The sequence below is a fragment of the Lutjanus erythropterus genome, chromosome 2, assembly GCF_056507025.1.
Source record: "Lutjanus erythropterus isolate fLutEry1 chromosome 2, fLutEry1.hap2, whole genome shotgun sequence".
In the NCBI taxonomy this organism is placed as follows: Eukaryota; Metazoa; Chordata; class Actinopteri; order Lutjaniformes; family Lutjanidae; genus Lutjanus; species Lutjanus erythropterus.
Window position 1 is genome coordinate 18,073,622 of NC_139318.1, and position 26,967 is coordinate 18,100,588.

The following is a 26,967-nucleotide window of genomic DNA, read 5'->3' on the forward strand; positions in this document are numbered from 1 at the left end:
GTCAGCCTGAACTAATGCACCACAACTGGCTTGATGGCCCTCCTGGTCCTCCTCTCAGAGAGTTTTCAAGAGTAACTGAGTGGTTTTGTGGGTTTGCTCCCCTATTATTTACTGAAGCACGGTATTACATGTGCAGTCTGCTTTAGGCTGATATTTAACTCAGAGATCATCCAGTTCATTCCAGCTGGGTTTAGTGAAAGCCTGAGAGAGCTTAGCATAGCTTGTGTTATCAAATCTTTGATGATTCTTCTTGTTTAAAACAAGCAAATGAACAAACAAACAAAACTATATAACCCAGAATAAGAGTGGATTTAGTCAGTAAACTCTCCTGTGCTTGCACAGTGCAAAACAAATATGTTTTCTTATATTTGGAGATTTGCAGGGCAGGCAACTCTGAAGCACTACAGGACTTTATTAACAGTGTTCTTACCCACATTTTCTTCTAATAAGAAAAGAAATACTGCAGTTCATTGGTTAAATAGCCCATTTTACTGTCATAAGGACTGTATCATGTTTTCTTTTCATGTCCAGACACAGGTAAAAGTATGACCCCTTAACAGTATGGTTGCCATCACATGGCGGGGACAACTATATGATTAAACGTCCCCACCCATGCTAGTCAGCACCAGAAATACTAATAGTTTAAAATATTTAAAAATAAAATATTTATCAATATTTCATTCATGCATGATGCCAGTTATCTGTTGCCTCTAAGATTTTATGCAGCCGCATGCCACTAGTCAGGGCTGCAGCTCTGTCAGACAGCAGCCCCTCTCACCCAACGTGAATGAACCGATCATCCTGGCAACCGCGGATGTTTATATCAGCAAACTCAGACACATTAATGGAGACTGTGACAGAATAAGCTGATATATATTCACTCAACTGGAGAAACATGTGACCACATTAAGCACATACACAGACATAAACCTGACATAAACCTGCAAGCGGAGCTGCTGCTGCTGCTGCTAGCACTGCTAATGTTAGCCACACTGTGTGTCAGGCTGGCAGCTAACATTTGCTCTGGGTCCTTTACCTGCAGAGACTGTGACCCTCTTCAGTCTGAAAAGGTGAAGCGTTTAGTGAGTTGTTGTCATGTTTTGTACATTAGTGTGTAAAGTTTATATTGCACAGCGCAAAGTAGTGTGCATCTCAGTGGCATTTAAAGTACGATTTGGTGATTGTAGACTGTGATTAAAGGCTTCAAATTGTCTAACATTAATTATTAAATTAAATAATTAATTAATACATTCTGCTAAATTTTAACTGCTTTCTGAGTGTTTTCTTAGTGTTAGACTAGTCGACTAGTCTAAATTAAATTTTGCGTTTAATGGACGGAATTTAATCGCCAGGAACATCCCTAGTACACACACTCAAGCAAGCACGCCTGTGGTGTTTGTGTGCAGCAGTGAATTGGGTCCTTGCTGAAACACTTTCCCGCCGCGCACGTTCCAGACGTTGTTTGGGCTATTCACCGGTATGGTGGTATCTGAAAAATTAATATCATAACGAAAATAAAGACCAGTTATCGGTACGAACTGGTATACCACACAGGCCTACTTCATTATAATGATGTTTTCGGCACACTTTTTTCCTTTAAAAAATTGCAGCGTCTGTGAGTTTGATATTTTACTTGTAGGCAAACTACCGAGGTGCCCCCATATTGTGATTTTGAAATATTCTGATTAATTTTGCCGGCCCATTTCAAGCATACTAAATTCCTACACTCCACACCTGATTTTTTTTCCAGGACATCAAAACAATTTGAGCTGAAACACTGCTCTGTGCACTTTATGTCACATACCAATGAAGTCAAAGTACACCAACACAAATGACATGCAAACCACACCCAAACTGGACTATCTCCAGACCGTTGTGCCTTTGTTTTCTACACATGAACATCACAAAGAGGGAAATGGACACGGACACACACACACACACACACACACACACACACACACACACACACACACACACACACACACACACACACAGAGAGATGTCCAACCCTGATTGTAAATAATAAGCTGACAATGCAAACATCACGCCAGATGTATGAGGATGCATGCTAGTGCCTTAGCATACATTTTCCCAGGGAAGCTGGGATAGTACGAACACATCCTCAGCTCAGTATTTTAAAGGTGGGAATCTCAATGATATTCAAAATGGCTCTTGCCCACTTGCATGTTGCTGGACAGAGATCCAGTCTAGCAATTTCATTTTAGGAAACCTGCAGTTTAGCATCCGTTATAGATACATAACAGCACGTACCACTAGTCATGAATTATCTGCCAGCCTCTGACCACCATCCTTGCCTTAAGAAAACCTGCTGAGATAGCTTTTCACTATCCATCTCATGACAAAGAGAGATGCTGGGCAGAATAGGACTGTCACTGTTGTGGCAGCTTTGTGATGCACTGGCTCCACTCTTGCATCCCAGTCTGCAGGATAGCTGTCACTAACTGGGTGTGAGAGGGCATAGTTGTGTTGTGTGTGTGTCTGTGTTTGGATACCTGCCCTGCAGTTCTCCAAGTGTCAAATCGTGCTTTCATCATTCTGAACAGAATTCACCCTTAAGTCTTAATACCACAGAATCTGCTTTACCCACCAAAAACAAGCCTAAAATCATAACTGACAGCTGCTGCTGAGATTAGATAGGAGATAAAATGGTGGAGCTGGACACAATAAATAGGCTAGGCCAATATTATCAGAATATTTTATTTTACCATAAATACTGGTGCTGTATATGGCAGCCATTAGCTAGCAAGATACTGGAGTATAGAAATGCCAAAGTTGAGGTATTTTTTAGTTAATTTCAAAACAGTGTCATCATTACAGTTTCCCAACAGACAGCAGTGACAACTTCATTTTTAGCCATGTGAGAGGGATTTCCAGGAGTGGCGATGCCTGTTAGTCTGTTGGTCTGCCACTTTGGTCAAAACAGACATATATCTGTATCTTTTGGATGGATTACCATGAAATTTGATACTGACATTCCTTGCCCCTTTGAAGAGATTTGTTCGTTACAACTTTGATGATGCCTTGACTTTCCACATACCACCATTAGGTCAAATTTTCAGTATGTCCAATAGTTGTAATTGTGGTGTACAGTGTAGTGCATGACTAAACACACCAAGACTAAAAATGAATGACATTCCCATCAGCCTCAGTTGTACTTCATGTTTACTGCTACTATGGAAATGTAAGCACGCTTATATGCTAAACATCGTAACATCAGAATGCTGGCATTGCTATTGTGTCATTCTTTGTCATTTATGAAAATTCTTCTGCAGAGATACTGCTGAGATATGGGAATGCAATGATTCTACTAGTCCCAGCCTAACAATGACATAGACATAGTGACATAGTGTGACACAGACAGGTTTTAAACAAGTTTGGAGTTAAATAACATTGTCTACTGTTGTAGTGTAGTGTGTCTGTAGGTGCTGCTTTTGCCACATTCCAGGTCTAGCCAAAACTAAAAAAAATGAAGGCTGTAAAACATACTGTAGTAAATATATTATAGCATAACAAACAGAATCTAACTGATTCCTGATAAATGCCAGAAAATGCACCATGGCGGCAGTTTCCCACAGACAGATGGATAGTGAGTGGTTCATTCTCTAATTCAGATCATTTCCTTTATATGCATATGTTACAGAACTCAGCCAGACAAACATACACAGCTGTGCAAGCATAAAACATCCTTGACAATAGCATCAGTGCTGACAAAGTTGTTCCTAAATCCAAACACTCAGTACCACAGAAACAAGCAATAAAAATGGACATGATGCCAAATACTGTTGCCTCTTAAATAAGCTGGATTTGTGTACAGGAGCTGCTCAGAAGAACTTACTGGTTGCTCTACAGAAAGGAATTTAACAACAGTAACAGTCAGATGCTTTGTGCCAAAACATTTGAGTGGAATCTGGAGTGGGCACTGAGCGCTGCTGTTTTCATGCCATCTGGACAGTGGTTCTGTTGTCCACTGCGAACTGTGATTTTCAAGGCTGGAAAACAATTAGCTGCAAGAAGCCACATCAGTTAAAGAGTTTCCAACAACCCCATGACTGCTTTCTACTCACCCTTGAGTATAAAGAACTTCAGTTTTTAACCACTACCCCAATTCTCTTATGGTGCATCAGCAATGCACTGCATACTAACAGATTATATCTTGGCTAGATGCTCACCATAAATAGTAAACAAACTAAAAGAAAAAACACAAAACTTGGAAATTTTGGTCAACTTTAATGTGGTACAAACCAAACAGTGCTCCCCTCCCTGTTAATAGATAATAATTTTACTGTTTGCCTTGGGGAGATTGGAGCGATAATTAACCAACCACAGTTCCCACAATGACATTGCTGTTGGTAGCACATCTTTTTAGACCCCCAAATCATTTTATTACAGAATTTCTATGTTATGCAGTAGGGATGTAACAATATATCCCAGATCGCAATTTAAAAAAATGCCTCCCTCAACACCATATCTGACTGTGACAATTTTACTTACTTTATTATTATTTTATTTGATAAAAGGACTGCTACTGACTGCTGAATTGTTACATAATTCAAGCATTCATTGCCAAAGACAATTCATGCAAATTTCATGCGCATGCTTAGGTGGACACTATCTCTCTTAGGCTACTCTTATTTTATTAAGGAAGCACTTAAAGTTAAATGGAAGAATGAATTTTAGGCATATACAAACCAAAAACTTAAAGATGAACTAGTAAGCTCCTTATTATTGAAACAGTTAGCTGTAATGGATAATGGATCATTTTGTAACTTCACTTCTTGTAGAGACTCTTACATACTGTCCACCTCAGAAACACAAGAGTAGGCACAAGCGAGAGAAGATCTAAAATATTCAATGCAATCTATGTAGTAGGGGGTTAGAGTTAGGGTTAGGGTTGGAGCTGGGGCTCCGTCTCTATCTGTCTCTGCTCCCTCTATTAACTAAGGAGTCCATGGCCTGAAAAACACTGAAGACCCCTGTTTCAGTGAATTCATTTCATCATTGCGCACTTCACTTAATGCACCATTCATTGCAGATTAAATACTCAAGAAGGCAGTTTTGGTCTGTCTTTCTCTGTTGTTATAATGCCAGCAACAATATACATTTTAAGCTGCTTGTTGGAGGTGGGGTGGTTCTATAGTCAGTTGAAGCTGAACAAGACACAAGGACAATCAAAGACAAAAGGTGGATTGTGATGCTCCATTTAACAGTTTACAGTTGCTTGCCAAGTTGCCCTGCTGCCTGCCAGTTGACCCATCTGTATTGTTTAATCAATTAACAGCCACAAGATGTAGACAACCTTGTCTGAAATGATCAGCGCTCCCTTGTCACATAGGCCATTATCCCGATGAAATGCTTTTAACAACAGTGCAGCTACAACACTGTACAGCCTTCTTTATTAAATGTGACCTCGAAATGGGATTTAATCCATGTTGCAATACACAGGACACCATGTGGGACAGAAGTGGGGCAACCCTCAAATAATCCCCCATGAAGGCCAATTTTCCATTTCAGCAACCAAAAAGAAGCAGCTTTTATGAAGATACATGAGTGCTTTTAACTCTAGACAGCTAAAGGGCCATTCAGACAAATGCATATGACTTGTCCTCAATCACACAGATTAAACAGCACCACACTTATTCTGACCCCCGTGGTGGAGCGTCATCATACCCATGAGCACAGGCAGACATGGCAGGAACATGCTTTTCTTTTGTCAGCAACAGAGCACTTTGGACTGAACACATGGTGGGGAATGCTCAATAATTAACATGGTAAAGAGAGCATCAAACAGCACTACTGGAAGCATGATAGACTCGTGGAGAAAGACATATCAGTGAGCAGACAGACGATGAGATACATTTATCTTAGAGCTTAGAGCTCTTTCATCAAACCGATGAAAGAGCTGTCTCAAGTGTTTTGATTCTCCAAACTTCCTTGACAGTGTTTACATTTTGCTTAATGGTTTGCATCCATCTTGTTTGTTTTGGTGTGAATTGGGTGGCACTCGGCTTGTGATCCTCAAAGCACCCAAAATACCTTGAAAACTAAACATCAATGTCTCTTTACAGAAACCTGGTTAACCGAGATAATCCACAGATCCTTTGTGTGCAGCTTCATGTAGGAACTACTTTGTTTCTACTGAACTACACCCACCAACAATATCTAATGTGCACAGTGATACTACTCATTTAGTGTTATCAAAAATATTGAAATATTGATAAATATCAACATTAAATATTTTTGCCTTTTAATTACTTTCAATACTCATTTTTTGCAGTATAGATGCTCCAGTACCAGCTGCACTTTCTCCACCTCTGCTGCCTATCAATTACTCACAGTGCGGTCTTCTTCTCCTTCATCTTGTTTGCTCCAGTAGAATATTAAAAAATTAGAAATTACAGCATAGTGACAACACTTCTACTCATGGACAAGAGGTTACAGTTTAGCTGAAGAGGATGCCATTATTAATGTTATGTGTGCCATCACAAGTGAGGTGATACATTTGTAGTCTGATATCAAACTGAACTGTCAACTCATTACACCTCAGAGAAACAGCCAAGTCAGCAGAGTTGGCAGATTCAAAGGTTTGGCTAATACAGTTGGCTTTTGTAGAAAGAAATGAAGTCTTATCACTAAAGGATCTGTGGATTATCTTGAGTAATTGGGTCATGATTTCAGACTTTTTCAAATTAATTTTTTGGTGTTTGCAACAACACAAGCTGAGTGCCATCTCGTTTCATTACTCAAATCAAGGCGTAAAATGTCCAGAACTCAGCAGTTTACACTAAAATAATCTAGATTACATTTCAAAATTAAAGCCCATGGGCATGTCCATAAACTATATGTCCCAGAATCCATCCTGATGTTGTTACCCGTGTGCTGAAGGTTTCTAGTGCTAGAAACATAGATATATTACAATGAACTAGATAGTGAATGCAAAAATGGTGGCCATTCAGTCCAATGAGAGTTGCTTGTGCATAAACTGAAAAAGTTTTCTAGCTTCGAGGTTTACCTCCTGGATATACAGCCTCCTGAATACCTGCAGTAGTTTCCCCTCTTCCCCTACCTGTGAGTTCCGGCCTGGCCCATAGACTTTTCATTGTGGAGATGTCACAGATTTTAAAAATGTAAAAAAATTTGTCCGCTCACAGCAAGTATTACAAACATAAAAACTCCATGGATCAAAAATTCACAACAGTTACGTGTCCTGTCAACAGTTTTACAGACATCTATTTTACAGTGCGGGAAATGCTTTTTGGGCCAGTGGGGAATTTAAAAAAAAAACTGGCAGTAGTACTGAGAGGCAAAGCTCTGACTAGTTCTATAATAACTTTAAGGCTAGAGGCCAGTATACACTAAACAGCATCTCAATGTTGTACTGCCATTTCCACTCTAGCCAAGTGGTTGTAGCTAGCAAGATGCCTTTCATACATTTCGGACATGAACGTTTCATTATGAATTTGAAATCTTGCGTGTAGCCTACACCAACAGAAACAACCCATACTGTTATTTTGACTTTTTTTTACTTACACTACTTAACAAATTCCTTGTACACCTGAATGTCTCCCGTTATTTTTCCTAAACGATGGCTGTTATTACTAAAACCAGTAACAAAATGCAGATGTAACAATGTTGTAAGATAATATTTATATGTGTTACATTTACATTTTGAAGCAACCATAATGCTGATGTGGCGCTGGACGAAATTGAGTTTGACACCCCTGACTGATAAAAATGCACTACAGCTAAAATGAAACTTATGTCATTTTAGTTTTGAATTGTTCCTTTAAATGTGAACTCAGTGCTGAGAGTCAATCTTGTGTACTGGACTTGAACCGTGGGAGTCCAGAGTGATATCTGTGGCACCTGCTCAAGTTTTCTCTCTGTCAAATTCATTGTCAAAAACTCACACACAGTGATATAAAACCGTGGGGTTAAGGTATTTTACTGTGCCAAACCGAGAGCAAAGCGTTAGCCTCCTAGTCACCGAACAAGCTACACTGCTTGCATTAGTAACGGAAAACACACTGAACACAATTAATGCCAAATACAAGGATAAACCGAGCGGCGTTTTCAACACAAACTGTTAAAACACTTACCCTGCTGTCAGGCGCAGCTAAACACACAGACACAGCGGTGACTTTAAGTATTTACAGGACAGCTGTAACCGGAGCGGACATTCACTGTCTCTGTCCAGGCTGTGTCAGAAAGAAAAGCCGGGTTCGGTTTGGTTGCCTTTTGTTTTTTTCTCAAAGCCGGAGGGGGGCGTGGTGGCGTGTCTACTGGTGCCTTCAGGACCGCCTCGGACACTCAAACTCTAAAGATTATTGTAGCTAAATGTCATTTTGGTGCACATTACATTACATTTTGACAGGCAATTGAATAACAATATGATACAAGTGGTAGAAAGTTTTGACATGCTACTACTGCACTACATTTCAGTGGTATATGTTATACTTTTTACCGCACCACATTTATTTTACCCTCACAGTTATTAGCTACTTTTTACATGAAAAACATATATGATCTGATGATATAAAGCATCTTAAATTGGCTCCACATTGAAGAACTACAACATTGAAATTCTCTTACAAGTATTTGCTAGTGATAAAAACAGAATGACAGAATGATATAACACTCTGCTGAGTATGTTCACTTTTGAATTCAGGACTTGTAGTGAAATGTTTTTAGACTGTAGAATTTCTTCTAGATCTTAGTACTTGTTCCACCACCAATGGGTACTGTAGTACAGTTACTTTTGGGGAGCACAATTACATTGCAAAAAAAGCTGTCAGCTTTGTGGTGTCACACCTCAATAACTGTAGACCTCTCTGTCCTGAGTGTTTTTCCTTGACACCCTGGACTGCACTGATGCACGTTGAACCATTAAAATACACTATAAATACAGTAGAGCAAACAATAAAATCAACAAAATTCAGGAAAATAAAATCTGCTGCACACTTAGAATTTTAAAATGCTCAGTGTTCAGATTTATGTACAAATAACGGTTCTTCTAAAAACAAAAGCTGCCAAAATATGTTGTTTGGAAAAGATTCAGACTAAATTCAACAACTTCATACTGAAAATGAAAAATTCTACCAGATTTGAAGGTATCGTGCCCGCTATGGTCTATTTAAAAGACTGGTGAAGAGCACCACAGGGTGGATGTTCTCTGGTAGTAAAAACCCAAGCAGATACAGATAATGTATATCCAGACTTTAATTGTGAACTCAGGGAGCAGTCAGATGTCAACAACCGAAAGAACCAAAATCAGAACCAAAGGACGGTGAAGCTTCATCTGGAGCAGCAGTGTGATTTAGTGTGTAGCTCATGAACAGCTGTCCAGCAGCTGCCAGGACAGACCTTTTATAACTTAAACTACAGCTGTGAGTGCATAACAGTCCAATCACAGCTCTTTTTTGTTGTTCTTGAAGTGGCAAATTGATAAACATCTTTTTTTTAGTGTAGAGGAGGTGGTTTCAATTTGTTACCTGTGTGTGTGGGTAGGATGCGTGGTCTGTCTGTCCCCAAACGCTGAAGAAAAATTGCAAGCTGTTTCTCCTTTGGGGCTTTGTCCAAGCCAGTGGCTATCAGGTAAGAGCCAAACTGTTCTTTCCATGTCTTCCACTGCGTAGAAACATCGTCTAGCAATGGGCAAAAGAGGCTGCATTTGAGCTAAAAATGTTGGTGTGTGCATGTTGGAGGACTAGTGTCCAACCCAGGACCAAGGCTAGCATTCAAAGTAGTCTTATGGAAAAATAGTGTTATAGAAAATACACTTCAAAACAAGAATTCTGGTCAATGTTTCTGAGTCACTCTGGAAAACGCGTCACAACTTTACAGAAATGATCAACTAATCAAATAAATAACCAAAACAGATATGTACTACATATATTTATATAATATCTATGCGATAAAGAAAGCTTTCAGATCTCAGTTCAGAAAAACATAACACTGCATCATGGTAAGAACTCATCCATTTTCCCACTTTATATGTTTCATAAGGTCAAATACATTTATTTGCAGCAAATGTATTATCTCTCTTTCAGCTGGTGACTCACCAGTGCTGGTGCTGTATGTGCGAACAGTGGTGTCAGTCAGAGGTGGCGAGCAGCCCGAGTCCATGGACGCTGTGTCATCATCCTGTGAACAGCCAGCCTGGATGGCTCTCAGGTAGCTGTGGCTGCGGGATCGGAAGCATGTTGGCATGGGCAGGTCTGGAGGCTCTGAGTTGTCCTGAGAGTGGGAACGGGAATCTCTGAATGTGGACTCGGAGCTGCGGTCCTCATAATGGTGACTCATTTCCAGGTCCCGTAGCTGGGGGAAGGAGAGGTAGATTGGTAAAGACGTTGCAGTACTCTAGAAAAGATAACAGCATGAATGGGTTCATTTTGATCGCAGTATCTGCTCCCAGCGCTGGAGATGACCATTTATTGTCCAGCTGACTGTTTCTGTAAAGGGCATTCTCACTACCTATGAGACACATCTCTCTACTTCCACAATGTAGTGAGACATTTATCCGTTTTATGAACTGCACATCTGTGTACTTCCTGGAAACAGTATAGTAACGTTTCCTCAGGGTGACCACATGTCCCCCGTTTTCTGGGTATAGTCCCTGTTTGTTTTTTCATCTCAGTCATGTTTGTTTTGGCCAGCAGAGGGGGGTACTCATTATAACAGCTTCATATCGCTCTTCTACAACTAATTACTTCATTATGCTAGTTTTAGACAAAATTGCTTTGGAAAATTCAGCCAGCAGCATCAAGAGAATTCTCTTCTCTGTCTAGTACATATATAACTAAATACACTGTATTGACCTATTGTAGTTTGACCATATTCTTTCTTTTCACTACACTATTTAGTGGTGTGTGTTATAGTCTTCTATAATTTACCATAGCTTTGTTTGATTGAGTTTTAAGTATGAAAATGATAGCTAACATTGCTAATGGTTATCGAAGACACTGATCACTCAAAATCACTATAAACAAAATGAACGGCAAATCCTATTGACTGTAAAACAGATATACATCATACTACTTCATGCAAGTAGTGATTTGAGGGGATGCAATAAAATAGCACCAAAAGGATCAAAAGTTTAACTGTGTCAGAATAATGTTGAATTGTTATAAGTAGTGCTATAAGCAGTACAGAGTGCATTGTTCCTCAACCCCAGTGAAACCAGTGCTGCTTCTCCTGCTTCACTCAATGATGGCTTCTTTCTGGATAGGCTGTTATTTCATCCCTAAAATTATTTTTGGCATTTTCTTCATGACCTGCTGTCAGCATACGGAAAATAAAAGCTACACCAAGGCATAAGACATCACTTTGTAAAGTTTTTAGTATGTTTTATGCAGCAGCTGCATGCTCATAAAAAGCTGTTTCTGGGACTTCTTTTGAAGGTGATGGGTTTCATTTTCTGTTGACTGACAGAAACAGCCTGAGCACAAGTAAAAATGTGTTTGTGGCAAAGTTATTTTGATGGTTCAGTAAAAGGTGAGGGTAGGAGAGGAAACACAAAAGAAAATGAAGCAGAGAATGTGGTGATTACACCTACACATATTTTTGAGTCATTTTAAATCTTGGGTATGATTTTCACCTTTTCTGATTCAAATTAATTTTGTTTTGGAGAAAGTTCTAAGTGGTACAACTTGACCTCAAGACAAAAATCATAATGCATATTGAATTTGTTTGGTATGCTGTTGTGCGAGCAAATTAAGGAATAAATTTATACATGATGGGACACATTTGTTGTAATGTGGTGACCTGTCAGAAATTGGGAGCAAATCCTGCACTAATAGCCTGCACTGCCTCATTTTACTAGTTCACTGAAAAAGATCAGAGTCACTTTGCATAGTTGTTCATCATCTCAGTGACCTTGTCAGTGGCAGGCTAATAGCTCTTATGTAAGTAGATGAATTAGAATTAAAACTATCAATGTCATTCATTTGGCTTTACAGTTCATAACATTTAAATGAGATACATTCAGAAAATAGGGATTCTTTGTTCACTGGTAGCTCATTTTGTCAGTCATTCAAGCCGTATCTGTGAAAATGCAAATTATACTACGGAAATGAGTGTTAGTAGCTCAAGGCGGACAAAAGGCTCTTTGAAACTCACTGGTGATTTGAAAGCCGAAAGTTTGCTAGGAGCTCAGTGATGTAAATTTCTAGTACAAATGTATTCTTAACTCATTAGGAAAATATCTGCTGAGCTAATGAGAGAAAAAGATACACAAAGAGACAGAGAGAGGAACAGGAATTCATTATTTGGTTTCTGACAGCTCACAAACCACACATTTAAAGGGATAGCTCACATTATTTAAAGTGGTGTTGTACTTATTGACAGTCAGTGTGTTACCCAGAGTAGATGCTGGTTGGCACACCCTCCAGTTTGGAAAAACAGACTCGGACACTCACGCAGAAGGTAAGCAATTTATTGTTGTGGACAGGGTCAGCAGCAAATGTATTTCAGCCACTTAAAGAAATCAACATCACTCAAAGTGTATGCTATATTTTGAATATTTTTACAGCTTTACCTTGCTGTCAGACAGTATTTTCTGATGGGAAACCGCCATTACAAAAGCCAAATGTCACTCTCTCCAAACCAACCAAACTTCATAGGTCAAATCAGTAATTTTACTCCACAGAACATGGGAGTTGCTGATGTACTGCTGCGTCGATCTGCTAGTTTGTTTGTGTGACTTTGGTGAATTTGAACTTTCCTTTTTAAACACCAAATCCACACAGTAACACAAACAAACTAAGAGATGGAGGCAGCTGCAGTCTAGCAACTCATGTTCTGTGAAGTATTATTACTTATATCGCCTGTGGAGTCTGGTTGGTTTAGAGAGAGCGATAACAGTTTCCCATCATACTCTAAATGTAGCATACTCTTAACTGACATTAGGTTTTTAGGTGGATTTCCTTAACAGGCTAAAACACTATTTGTTGCTGACCCTGTCTGATTCAGCGCAGGCACGTCTCTCTGCTTCGCCAAACGGGGACTTGACGGCCAACATCTACTGTGGGTAATACTTGACTATTACAAGCACTGACCTGTGCCAAGCAGCTACGTCTACCCAAGGTGCTGCAGGCCTGGCTGAAGTCATCGTCATCCCAGCGTGGCAAGGACGAGCCTGAACCCCCAATGCAGTCCAAGTTGTCCAGGCTGCGATTATTGGACAGCTCTCGGAGAGACGGAAGACAGCTGGAAAGAGGAAAGATAAAGGAAATTTGTTAAGGATATGAAATATAAGAAGGGGAATTAAAGACAATATCAAAAGTATGCATATATTTGGGGAAAAGATGGAAAAACAGTTGATGTTAAAGGGATAATTCACATTATTTGAAATGGGTTTGTTTGAGGTACATATTGAGAGTTTATTGTCTACATGACCCCCGTTTTGGGAAGCAACAGGATTCCTGGTGTTGGAAACAAAGCATTGTACTGCTGTGGACAGAGTCAGCATCAAAACACATTTTAGCCACCTAAAAGATTAATATCATTGGACGCTGTATTAATACTACTTTAACTCGCTATCAGCCAGCCTTTTACAACAGGAGACCGGCACTCTCCCCAAATTCACCAGCCTCCATTGAAAAAAAACAACATTTATTATCCCTCACAGAACGCAGGAGTTGCTGGTCTAATGCTGCCTTGATCGGTTAGTTTGTCTTACAGTGTAAAGTTAGGTGAGTTTAGTGAATCCAAATAAAACTTTTAGACACTGAAGTCACATAATAACACAAACAAACTAACCGATTGAGATAGCAGTCGATGAGCAACTCCCACATTCAGTGAGGTAAAATGACAAAGGAGTCTGGTTGCTTTGGATATTTGGCTTCTGTAATGGTCTTAAGCTGATATTGATTTATTTAGGTGTCGAAGAAATGTTCTGATGCTGTCTCTGTCAACAATACTACTTTGCTTAGTCTCCTACACCAGGACTCCTGTTGCTGTCATGTCAACCACCATATACTATAGGCAATAAACTGGCTTTGATAAGTAACTCAAACAAAAAACATCTAAACTATTCCTTTAACATACTATGATAGGGAGGCAGAGGGAAAACGTGGATTGGGGGGAGTAAATGAGCGATCAGCAAAACCAGGAATTGAAAGAGAGATAAAAGGAGGCTGTTATTCAGGTTATCCCTTTCATTTCCACTTTCACTCATGAGTCATCATGGATCCACATCTCTACTCTATTACAGTTTCATCTAATGTTACCATTAATCGGTGCAGCATCTGAGCATGCAAAGCCAGTGATGTTAGGCAACACATGTACACATGTCTCTGTGCCACCATGGTGCAAAAGACAAAGAACGGGTTTCAGTTTAATCCAACAGCAGCTATAAAGTCATCTTTTTACATATTCTACGTTGGCACACAGAGATAGTTACATGACATGGTTTATGGACACAGATGTGCCCTTGTTGAAACTCAGCTACTTTTCACCTAAAAGCACTGGGCAGATGGTATTTACAAGCTTAAGGGAGGTTGGCAGTTATTGGCAGCAGGGCATGAATTTGGCATTTGGAGTTGCCACTGACTTTACAGACATCTGAGTGGAGCAGTGCAGAGTCATTGATTGTAAATGATCTAATAAGACATGAGCACCACACCCCTGAGATGTGGCTTACAGACCTACCACTGACCTGCTCATTGACCTGCCCAGCTGGTGCAGAGAGGACACACTGTGGAGCGGAGACCACAGGGCATCCAGCTCCCCCTGCAACAAGGTGTAATCCAGGGTTCGGCTGCTCGGGGTGGAGCAGACCGGAAGAGAGTGGGGGGTGGATGGTCAGGGATTGGCAGGGGGAGTAGGGTTAGTCATTCAAGCACGCTCAAGGGAAGAAGAAATCCTTAAAGGGACAGTTCACCCCAAAATCAAAAATACATATTTTTCCTATCACCCGTGGTGCTATTTATCCATATAGATTGTTTTGGAGATACTGGCCTTCTCTTGATTATAATGGAAATAGATGGAAGTGTCTAAAAATACATGTGAAAAAAACCCATCAGCAATGTCTCCTTCAAGAAATCGTGACCCATTTACTCAAGAAAATCAACAGCCCTTGATGTAAAGACTTTCACGTAGAAACTATTTTCTTCAGAACTACACCCACCAACAGTGTCACCGCATAGTAGGAAGCATGCATCTACTCATGGACGAGAGGCTCATGCTTGTGACAGCGCAAGATGTAAACATTGATGGCATCCATGAAGAGATTTGTGCTTCCTTACAGTGAAGTCTGGTAGAAAGAAACTGGTTCTTACATGAAACTACTTCACAACAAGGTCTGTGGATTATCTTGAGTAACCGGGTCATGATCTCTGTAAAGAGACATTGCTGTTGAGTTTTCCAAATTAATTTTTTTTGGTCTTTTGAGCACCACAAGCTGAGTGCCATCTAGTTACATTATATTTGCAAGAAGAAAGACATCTGTTAAGAAATCATTCCATCAGTTTTAGAGGTGCTGGTGGGTGTTTTTGGAGCAGGGCTCACTGTTTCCTACTGCTTCTAGTCTTTATACTAAGCTAGCCTTCATTACATTCTGACTTATATACTTAAAGGAATAATTAAACATTTTTAGTCTTCAAAACTCAGCAACTTGCACCAAAACAATCTAGACTGGTAAATAGCACTACAGGTGAGAAGGAGAATATGCATTTTTGATTTGGGGATGAAATGTCGCTTTAAATTTCTAAACACAGACTTTGAAGGGATTTGAAGTCTTATGTGGAGGTGTGTATGTCAGGCAGGCCTGTGGCTGTGTTTCTCTTGTTTCAGGTTGAATGGAATATTTCCTTACATGAACACTCCATCTCTGATCCAGCCAGAAATATGTTAAGTGTTAAGAGTGTTGGCATTTACTGCACTACTGACACAACAACCAGGAGCCGTTTTATAGAAGGTATTCTCACAAACATCAATATAAAGATCATTACAATATTATTATAAATGATTATACTACACATACATAAACCGTATCTTATAAACAGTATACAACAGTTAAAGGACCAGTGTGTAGGATTTAGTTTCACTCGTTTCACTCTTCACATCCAAGGAGAACCTATAGTGAATGCAAAACTCGCAAAAGGCCTGGAAGGCCTTATCTAGAGCCAGTGTTGGGTTTGTCCATCCAGAGCTACAGTAGAAACATGGTGGTGGAACATGGTGACCTACATGGAAGAGGACCAGCACCCTCTGCACATAAAAACAGCTCATCCTGAGGTAACAAAAACGTGGTTCTTATTTTCAGGTGATTATATGCTAATAAAAACATACGAATTTTATATTCAATTTCTGTCATATTCTGTCAATAAATCCCAGTAAATCTAACACACTGGACCTTGATACTTACTTATACTGACAGTATTAAATTAATGTCTGAATGCATTGGCAAAACTGTAAAAAATATATCCAAAATACAGTAGAGCAAGCATGAATATCTATGAAAGACAAAAGAATATTGAATCATCACAATTTCATAAATTTCTTGAGCAAATCCCTGCTGACAGTCATTTCAGATAGAAACTCAGAAACACAGAAACTACTTCATCTTAGACAGCAGATGTAACTGCTGGGGCATTTGGGGCATTGTGGTTGTTCGGCTGCACTCTGTGTGTGTAAGTGTGTGAAACACTTTGAGTTCTGAAATCTGAGTAGACATTACAAAACATGGCAGTTCTATCTCACTTGAATTTGTTTAAGACTGCCTTAGATGCAAATGAAAGAATGTGTCTGTATTTTCATTTCATTCTATGAAAGGCACAGCGAGATCAGCTACATCCCACTGCACCTGCATCACATAGTGTATTGCGCAATGAATCTGCTCCAGAGAGCGTGTAATTCAAAGACAAGTGATGCTCGGTGCCAGTCAGCTGGGGAGATGAAGCTGATTTATGGTGATTTACTGGTTGGGTGGAAACAAAAGTCGGTGTCATACTGTGTAACTACAGTAATGTTATCTGTATCTTCTTAGCCAGACTGATGCTCTGTGTGTCCAACAGTAGGAAGGTAAATCACAGATGAGGTACGGTAAGGCTGGCATGTGGAGGACAACGGGGAGTCTGACACCACTTAATTCTATGCGCGAGTAAGCGCAGCGTGGACTGTGTGGGTTTGTGTTGCATGTTGTTTGCATTTGTGTTTTCCTGCATACTGGCATTGTGAAGCTGGGCAGGACAGTTTCCTTCCTGCGCACCCAGAAAACGGTGGCTTATTTACTTTCTTTTGACTGTTGACAGCTTGAGCTAATCCATATTTATAAAACTTTTTGTAGCCTCACATTTTAAAGGCCCAAACAGTAACTGTTCATCTAAATATATTGGCATTCAGGATATAAGTGAGGCTTTAAGGCACTGGTTTCCAACCCCATTTCTATCAAGAAGGAACAATTTCTGGCCAGGTCACTCTTGAAAAAGAGATTTTGAATCTCAATTAGGCTTACCTGGTTAAATCATGGCTATATATAAGTGACATACAGTATTTTATGGCTATTTCATTTTATATTCAATACATAACAATAATAGTAAACAACAAATGAAAAAGTGTACAATTAACCCTAATAATGGCCGCAATAATTGCAAGAAGTTATTGTGATAATATAGTATATTAATACTGTAAGTAATTTGGATTACTTTTTCTGAAATTTCCTGTGGATATTCCCATAAAGATAGATTTTCCTGATATTTTTTTAGTAATGTGTCATACAATCTTTTATTTTTATTTTGTATAATTTTTTTTCATTTTTAACAATCATAAATACTTGAAAAACTTCTTTTTAGACAAATTTAGTATTTTTCCTAACACTGGCCATTGTTCTAGTGTTTCTTGGTTTTAACCTCTAACTTAACTTTAACTTGTGTTCAGGTCAATAACAATAACATGTTTCTTCTCTTTTATAGAATAAATTAATGAAATGATGAAATATAGGCCCACTGAATATATTTGCTACACTCCTTAAAAACAAGGAGGCCTTGTGATCCCCCTGTGTAGCTTTGGTGACCACTAGTAGGGGTCAAGATCCCCAGGTTGGGAACCAGTTCTTTATGGTATACATTAAAAATAAAACATTTTGTTTACTGAGGTAAACAAACTTTTAACATCATCAGAAAATATCATGTTGGAACTGATAGCAGGTTGCAATCCTGTGTTATGAATTTTAATTCCTCCCTTGCTGTTGAATACTAACAGTATAGTAGAGCATAACAAAGCTCAGTCTGTTGTCTTACTTGCGTGGGGGTAGCTGGTCACTCAGAGACTGCTGCGTAGCCCTGAGGTAGCTCTGGCGACGAGCGGCAGATTTTGGCGAGGGTTTTGGGCTCCCCTCTGAGTCGTCGCTGTCTTCCATGTCTCCCATGGCCTTCACATAGCTACCACTGCGCATCCGTCGACATGGGATTTCATTGGCACCCCCGCTGCGGCCTAATGAGCTACTCCAATCACCCTACAGGCAGCATTAAGGAGATAAAATTAGTCTTCAGTTTTTTTCACAATTTAAGTCATCCCCTCAGCAACTTTGATATGAACCTACGCATGGAAATAGGCGTTAATGAGTCTGTAAATATAAATACTTTAAATATAATGTTTTTAACACTTTGTGTGAGGAGGTGTGTATAAGACTGTCATAACACATTCATAAGCATGGCATGACACCTGTCATGAAGGAGTCTTTATGAATATTTACAACTGTGTCACATTCATTCATTCATAAAAACTTGTAACTTAGTCAATTATTTCATTTTTATTGTAAAGTTGACTTTGTTTGAGATGTCTTTGTTATGACAACTTGACATGAACAAGACAACATAACCTATCAGTGTCTTTGTCATGGCAACTTGACATTGTCAGACTTAAAGAAACTGTTTGCCTTTATGTTTTAACATGACATTAAAGTGACATATGTGCTTGGTTTTGACACTGATTGTCATGAGGCCATTATAAGTGTGTCATAAATTTTTTACCTGACCTCAAATAATGTGATACATTTTGGACAAAAAAATAATATTAACTGTTATTAAGCCAGTTTGGTGACAGGGAATAGAGTTCTATGGTGGTTTTGTTGCTGGGTTTGGGTCCTGGCACTCTGGGGCTGACCCAGCTAATTAGGTGGCTAGCTCCACAGCTAACCAAACTAATTAACTAACACTGGCTTCGGATATTATGACAGTGGTTAGCCTACTTCAGCAACGAGTGCACTAGCTAACCACTATCTATCCATCAGCTAACTCTGTAAGCTATATCACCTCGGTGCGGTCCTCTCATACTAGCTTTATAACATTTAATGACAGTCAAACATGTACCACTTTCCTTCAGGTTAAGGAAACTATTCATAACACCCTCATAATGGTCTTATAACAGCCAGTGTCAAAATCCACCACATATGACAGTATAATATCATGTTAAAACATAATCAAACAATGTTATCCTTGCATTAAAGATGACATGATTTACTGAATTCAAATGAAGTGTTACCATAACTTTTATCAACCACTACATTCACTTCAGTCCTACTCACCCTTCGTGCAACCTGCAGGTAGTTGCAGGTTAGCTCCTGTTGGCAGGACTTGGACTTGAGCATAGACCTATCCAGAGTAGCTGAGCCCTTCTGGATCACCTGTCTTGGCTCACCCATGGTCAGTGTGGACCAAGACCCTCCTTTCATGTAGTCATTATCATTTATTACCATTCTCCCTGTTCCACCCAGTCCTCCACCTGCACCACCCCCTGGCACAGGAAGGGCCTGATACTTCATGTCATTGCTGCTTTTGGAGGAGCTGATGGTGTTGTAGCCGCTGTGGATGTATCTGCTCTGTCCCCCATGGCTGTCGTGGCCACTTGGACGCCCCAGAGTCATCATAGCCATGGTGTTGTGGTAGCTGCTCAAATCGCTGCTGTCCAAATCATCTGAGCTCCAATAACCTGACATGTTGGAGCGTGGTCGTCGTTTGGCAGTCGCCTCTGATTTTGTACCCCGATCTTTACTTTTGGATCGGCGATTCTGCTTCCCTCCATCCTCAGTGCCTGACGAGCCTCCGCCGCTGCCGGTGGAGCGTCCGTTGACATTTCCCTTCATGTTGTGGCTCTCCAGTGACTGGGACTTTGCAAAGAGCTTCTGCACTGAGTGCAGCATGTAACGGATGCGACCAGGACTGTCTGTGCGCTGCTTGTCGGCAGCAACAGCCGATGTCCGATGAAACTGCAATGTGCTGAATCCATCACGGCCTCCAGGTAGCTGCTTATCAAACTCCAGGAGACTGGGTGGTGCCTGGTTCTTGGTCATATGATGTGATATAGTTGCTGAGCCACTCGTAATCATAGGTGTTCGTGCATTCAGCCCCGCCATGCCCATGCTCATACCCATTCCCATGCCCATGGACATAGATGTGCCCATGGTCCCCGTACTGATCCCCCCGATACTGTCCCCAGGTGGGGAGAAGTCAGACTGGTCATAGGAGTTGTAGTGAATCCTGGGGAAGGTACTGCTGTTGGACAGCTGGTTGTTGAGGGGCAACATGCAGTCTGGTGGAAGTGAGCCTGGGTTGGCTGATTGATAGAGTTGGGGGTCCATGGTGCCGTAGTGGTCCATTGTGGGGCTCAGTAGGTACGGACTGCGTGGCAGGGTGCTGGTCCTCTGTTGGTAGAGGGTGTCTGGATGGCCTGTGGGAGGTTCACAGGAGTCAGACAGATGTCGGTTACGATTGGCCCCCAACCCTTTCATGGTGGCAAGGAGGTCCAACCCTCTAGAAGACCCCCAGGCCAAATAGAGATGACTGATGACCTCGAAGGTGATTCCTAGAAAACAGAGATGAACACGACAAAGAAAGACATAAGACAAGAACTGGTTAATATAATACTGTACAAAATAGACAAACACAGAGACGCTTAAACTCAGCAGCGACTATCAGCTCAGCCAGACAAACATGCCCACTCATGTGCCAACCCAGACTAGAAACAGGAAAACTGTAGGGCTGTGAGGGAAATGCTGTGCAGTGAATGACCCAGCTTTCCATTGCTTCCCACAGCAAACATCTGTGTTAAAATGCTGGAAAAACAACGTTTGGAACAGTGATGAGCTGCAGCCAGTGGGCCAGGGCATACATTATGGGGAATAGAACAATTGCTGGCAGTCATCTGTAACTCTAGACACCTCCACAGCTATGTGGGGCTACAGTACATTTCAGCAGTCAGTAAACAAATATCCCATTTGCAAAAAGAAGATTAGAAGAAAATGAATTCAAACATTTCCATTCATGTGCACAAATCAACAAATTAGACTTTGTGTTGGTGTTAGAATTGGTTATTGTATTGTGTGCCCTGTCACAAGAAAAAAAACAACATAATCTTGTGCGCTTTTTTTTTTTTATCTCCCCATTCTACTCTCCCATTTCTGTCAACCTGTACTTAATGCCATAAACCCCAACTCCTGAGTTTTGAAATAAACAGTTTCATTTTTACAGTATACCTCTGGATGTGATGTGAGACTCTATATTTTTTTTATTTATTTATATATTTTCATATATTTTAGGGTTGTAAACAGTCCAAGTGTTGTGTATTTATTTGCATTGGAGATTGCTGTGTGTTCTTCTGTTTAATTAATGAAAACCAATATATATAATAAAAAAAAGAAACAAAGCAAACAAACAAAATTATACAAAAAACCAAACAAAAAAGCCCCTAGATAACACACCTGCTGCCCCTGCCTGCCTCTCTGCATATCCTACAGGTTATGATACAGAACAGCCAGCTCTCTGGGAGAGCCCTTTCTTTCAGCTTGTAGCATCTTCCTCTGCCCATTACTCCATCTGTTTCTCTTTCTCTCTCTTCCTCTGCTGTTCCCTGTCTTTCCTCTTCCCACCTCCAGTGGGTATCCCTGGCGCCGGTCACCGAGCTCCTGTCCTATCTTTGCACGGCGAGCCAAGGATGGCGGGCAGACTGTCATAGTGAAACCAGTAAAGAGGATTTGACCAGTGGGTGGTGGTGGGTTGCAGGAGTTGGCAGCTACACCTCCTTGTCCTCCCTGCGCCAATGCCCTGCCTGGCAAGACAGCAAGGGTGGTACTTGTCATGGAAAATGATAGATGACAGTGGATGAGGGAGATCATGTAAAGCAAAGTGAAGGCAATCCATACTTTTATTTGATTTATTTATTTAGTTTTTAGTTTTATTGGTTGTTTGTTTCGCAAACACACATAAATCCCAAAAAATACATGGTGTGTGTCAAGAGGACACCCAGACTGCTTGCTTGCTGTCAACATTAAGTTGTTTATATTGATCTTTGATATTGGGGCAAAGCTTGTTTAAGTTGTTTTTGAATATTGGGGACCCACAAGAAACAACATACTCCAGAATCAGACTGCAGACCTTCAACCAAGTCAAGAAAGTGAGACAGTATTGTGTTTGTATATTGTTTGTGTATTGTCTGTGTTCTGGTTTGTGAATAATATATGAATGCAGAAAATATAGTGTGTGTCTATAAAATCTGTCTCTCTTTCTTTTTATCCTTCCTGCTGGTCCACAGGACCCCCACCATTTAAGGCTGTCACCAGTATTGACAGTCTATTCAAAACCCAACAGTATGCATGCTGCTTACTTATCTCTGTCGGTGTAGTGGAGTGAATGCAGTTTAATAGATTACTGTTCAGTCTTGAATGTGAGCCTGAATAATTGTTTGTCCTGTGTCAGCCCTGTGTCCAGGGTGTGTCCCATCCCTTACCACGTCAACCCACCCGTGACCCTCAGACCTGCAAAAGATAAGTGGGCATAGATAATGGATAGAGGTTTGGGCCCTTATTTGTTTGTCTAAACTATAAGAAATGTTTCCTGAATCAATCTGTTTTATTATTAGTGTTGGCAGCTGTAGCAACTGTAGTCCACTCAAATGTAGAATATTCCCAACATTCCTTGCATATTTTGGTGGATATGGTGGCCTTGTAGCCCAGCTGGTAGAGTGTGTGCCCCATGTCTAGCAGGCGTGGGAGTTCGACTCCTTTTGGTCCATGTCATTCCCCATTCTCTCTCCCCCTTTCCTGTCCTCACTTCAGCTATCCTATCAAATAAAGACATAAAAAGGCCCCAAAAATATATATCTAAAAAAATTATTTGGTAGATATGCAATGTATTCATGCCGCATTGTAGCATTTCTCTTGAAGGTTGATAAATAGAACTTGTACTTTGTAACATGCAGTATATTAGGTTTAGACTGGACTGAAAACAAGTAATGATTGTCCATTAGAGCCCCAGTAGAGTTCCAGCATAAGAAAACTTGATGAAAACAAATAAGTGGTTAAGACCCACATTACAATAGCCCTGCAACTGCATACTTTTCTTTTTTACTTTTAAAATGTAGCTGCCCTTACAAAGTATGTTCTGTTGCATGTAGTATGTATACAATTGGGACATACAGCTTCCTCATAATATGGCACCTTGAACTTTCTTGGTCATACAGCCATCACAATGGATTGTGGGTCAGAATAGCCAGAAAAGCATGCTTGCATACTGAAAAATATGACTGATGCAGTAAGACATCCTGGTATTTTTGGCATACTGCATTTGACATGTATTGGGACATACTAAATCTTTTCTGGCATACTCAATACTGTAGTATGGTAGTTTGGGTACTGGTTATTCTCACAGTTATTCTTAATTTGTCCAGAGGTGGTCAGCTAGGCAGGTCAATAACAGCTTCAATTCAGACATTTACAGCTGCAGGCTTGTGCTGTTTGCTTTGTGGTGTCTGTAGAGATGGAAGCTTCACTATGTCTTCCCCACTGTAATTCTGACCAAGCACCTTTGTTGCAAAAATACCAGAGAGATGGACCACAAAACAACATAAACTACTAGTGAGAGGAGAGAAGACAGTTTTGCCCAGTCACTTTCCTTGTATTTCCCCTGTTGAGGCAGGCTATTTGAACTGGCAACCTTGCAGTTAGTGGCTTTCATTTCATTTCAAAGTTGAAAATCAAACTGTAAACATGTCTACAGTCTCCAAACACTGTCGCACTGTCATCAGAGCCAGGTCCAGATAAAAAATGGAATCTACAGAATCGCTCTAAAATCTGATAAGTTGGTCTTTCTTGAAAGAATGAAGGAAACCACCTTGATAAAGACAAGGAAATATAACTAATATTAGTAATACGATTAAGATAATATTAGTCTCAAGTTATGTGAGGGGAGGCCTTTTTCTTTTTCTGTGCGCACCACTACTAAACATTAATATTATCAATACTATTTCATATAGGCTAAATAACAAAAACATAGGCTTCTGTTTCTAAACGGTATGTTTAATATTAGTATGTTTATGTTTTGCTGTGTGTCATCCCCTCTCTCTTTCTGCCCCCTTCTCTCATCACTCTAGCATATTTCTGATTGGAGGAATTGAGTGTGTTACAACTGTCCCTGGTCTCCCCCATCTAAAATGTAGTTGCATTTACTTTAGTGTGAAGTTGTTTCAATGGCGTTGTAAGTGTTACCAACTTAAGTAAAACAAGTTAACCTTACTTAACTAAATAGTTGTGTTTACTCACTACAGGAAACTGATAAAGTAAGCACAACAAAGATTGATTACTTTTTATTTGAACAAAATGTCATTTTGAGCACTGCTTGTTAAAACAAATGAAATTAATAAAAACAAATACACTTTTAAATTGTATAAAATAATCCTTAAAAAACCCAGAAATATTCAGACTAAATCTTTCTCCCTGACTTTACTAATCTATTTGTTGAGAAGGATGTTTGCTATAAACCTCAGTGCTCACCTCCAGAGAGCTACAAACCTGGAGGAAATGAGATAATTGCGAGTTGCAGCGTGGTGCTTGGCAAACAATGAGTGACGGGATGTTGAAAAGCAGCTCACTTACAAGATTATGCTTAATTCACAGCACAATGTGAACTGTTTGTGATTCACTGTTGCAGAGAAGGTTGTGAAATGTTTTGTGTGCTACCTTGCTTTTACGTAATATCTACACACACACACACACACACACACACACACACACACACACACACACACACACACACGCACACACACACACCCACACACACACATTACCTCAACACGCTTCGAGCAGTTAGCCATTTGCAAAAAATCGCCATATAAATTATAAGCCTGGCTTTCATGCCACCATTATTAGCATGCTGCAGGCACAGACTCATTTAGTGTCATTAACAGAGCCTCTCTGAGTGTCATCTCCGCTGATAGGGTCAAATCCTCTAAATCCTTTTACACCACATTAGCTAACTGCCTCATATCCCGTCATGACACGCCACTCAGCTAAGCTTAGCATACCCTCCTCAATGTGTCAACCAGTACGGCTCAGAATGACAGTGATAGTCGCTTTATTAATGGAAGCAGGACTGTAAACTGAACATTACTAGTCAAAAGGTTTTGAACACATTTACTAAATTTACTTTTTTTGTTAATTCACAATAATGAATAGAATTACACTCTAAAATGACAAAACTCAAATAAAGTACTGGTTTAACAGAAATGAGAAATGTTCTTATCTATTTTACTGGACATGACCTAGAAGTGGCTTAAATCTCAATCACTCTAATTAAGGATTTGTAGCAGAAAACATTCTGTGCATTGGTCCTATAATTGACATTTGACCTTTCCAGTGCACTGGCTTCAATATGGTACAAATTAAGAGCCAATTAAGGTGCTGATTCATAGGTTCTTAAAGACAAACTACCTAATTTTTTTTTTATCAAAGGATCGATGACTCAGATTGGCAGGAAGTGTGGATAAATGCTATGGAAACATCTATTTGTAATCGATCCAAATCTACCCAGTTCAGAATTCTGCATCGCACGCACATAACTCCTGTTCTCAAAAACAAAATGGATGCAAATGTGTCCCCGCTGTGCTCGAAGTGTCACCCTACATTCACCGTCTCTGGTCATGTGTAAAGCTACAAAGGTACCGGTCTAGTATTATGGATGAATTGTGTATTATTTTTGGTGTTCGAATCGAGCTGGATCCTGTGTGCCTCCTTCTTGGCTTAACTGAGCGTAACATTGTAAATGTCAAACACAAGAGAATATTTAATTTTCTGACTTTTGCTGCAAGGAAGAATATTCTGCTCTTTTGGATCAAAGACGTGGCTCCAATTAAAAAGTCGTGGCAAAGTCTTATAATGGAGTGTGTGTTCAGTGAATACATCTCATGTGTGCCTCATTCCTCTGTGGACACCTACAAAATCTGGAGCCCTTACCTAAAGTACATTGGACCGACACTCTCATCTGTTACACTGCAAGGACTTATTAAACCGGCCTAGTCTGTCATTTTAAATTGTTTATTCTGTTACCAGGGTAACCCTGTCGTCTATTGATTTACCTATGCATCTCATGTCATCTGTCTCTGTGGTTGGGAATATGAAGAGAAGGGGTTGGATTCAATACCTTTTTACTTTCTTATTTATTCATTCATTTATTATTTTTTTTTAATTTCTCTTCTTTTTTTTGTCTCTTCTTTGTTATTCAAAAAAAATATATATATCAAAGGGACAGTTCACCTTAGCAGCTCCACCTACCTGTTGTGCTATTCATCCATCCAGACTGTTTTGTTGTCAGTTTGAGTTTTGGAGATATCAGCTGTAGAGATGTCTGCCTTCTCTCCAATACAATGAAACTAGATGGCACTTGGCTCGTGGTGTTCAAAATGGCAGCAAGAAAACATACATTTGACAAACTCAACAGTCGTATCTCCTTCCAGAAATCACAACCCAGTTACTCAAAATAATCCACAGACCTTGTGAGCAGTTTCCTGTAGGAACTACTTTCTTTCTATTAAACTACATCCACCAATCATATCACCACACTGGCTAGCCCAGTAGTGCTAATATTACAGCTCACGCCATTAATGTTTACATTTCATGTTGTCACAAACTCAAGCCTCTTGTCCATGAGTAGATGCATGCTTCCTTATGTGCAGTTTTGAAGC

At 40.0% G+C, this 26,967-nt stretch overlaps 1 protein-coding gene across 5 annotated transcripts in view; it reads right to left on the reverse strand.

Annotated features, from left to right (window-relative positions):
- dlgap4b (discs, large (Drosophila) homolog-associated protein 4b) overlaps positions 1–26,967 on the reverse strand; it is a 172,896-nt gene that overhangs the window by 20,839 nt on the left and 125,090 nt on the right. For 2 of the 5 annotated variants that reach the window (XM_084730393.1, XM_084730423.1), the window contains exons 4-8: positions 19,544–20,820; positions 18,258–18,472; positions 13,074–13,224; positions 10,080–10,335; positions 9,510–9,662 (exon numbers count right to left, since the gene is read on the reverse strand). In XM_084730393.1, coding sequence (XP_084586519.1) covers positions 9,510–9,662; positions 10,080–10,335; positions 13,074–13,224; positions 18,258–18,472; positions 19,544–20,746 — 1,978 coding nt within the window. In that variant the 5' untranslated portion in view covers positions 20,747–20,820. Of the gene's footprint in view, positions 1–9,509; positions 9,663–10,079; positions 10,336–13,073; positions 13,225–18,257; positions 18,473–19,543; positions 21,048–26,967 lie in introns of those variants that run through there. The other 3 variants (XM_084730415.1, XM_084730406.1, XM_084730400.1) reach the window with 2 other exon arrangements.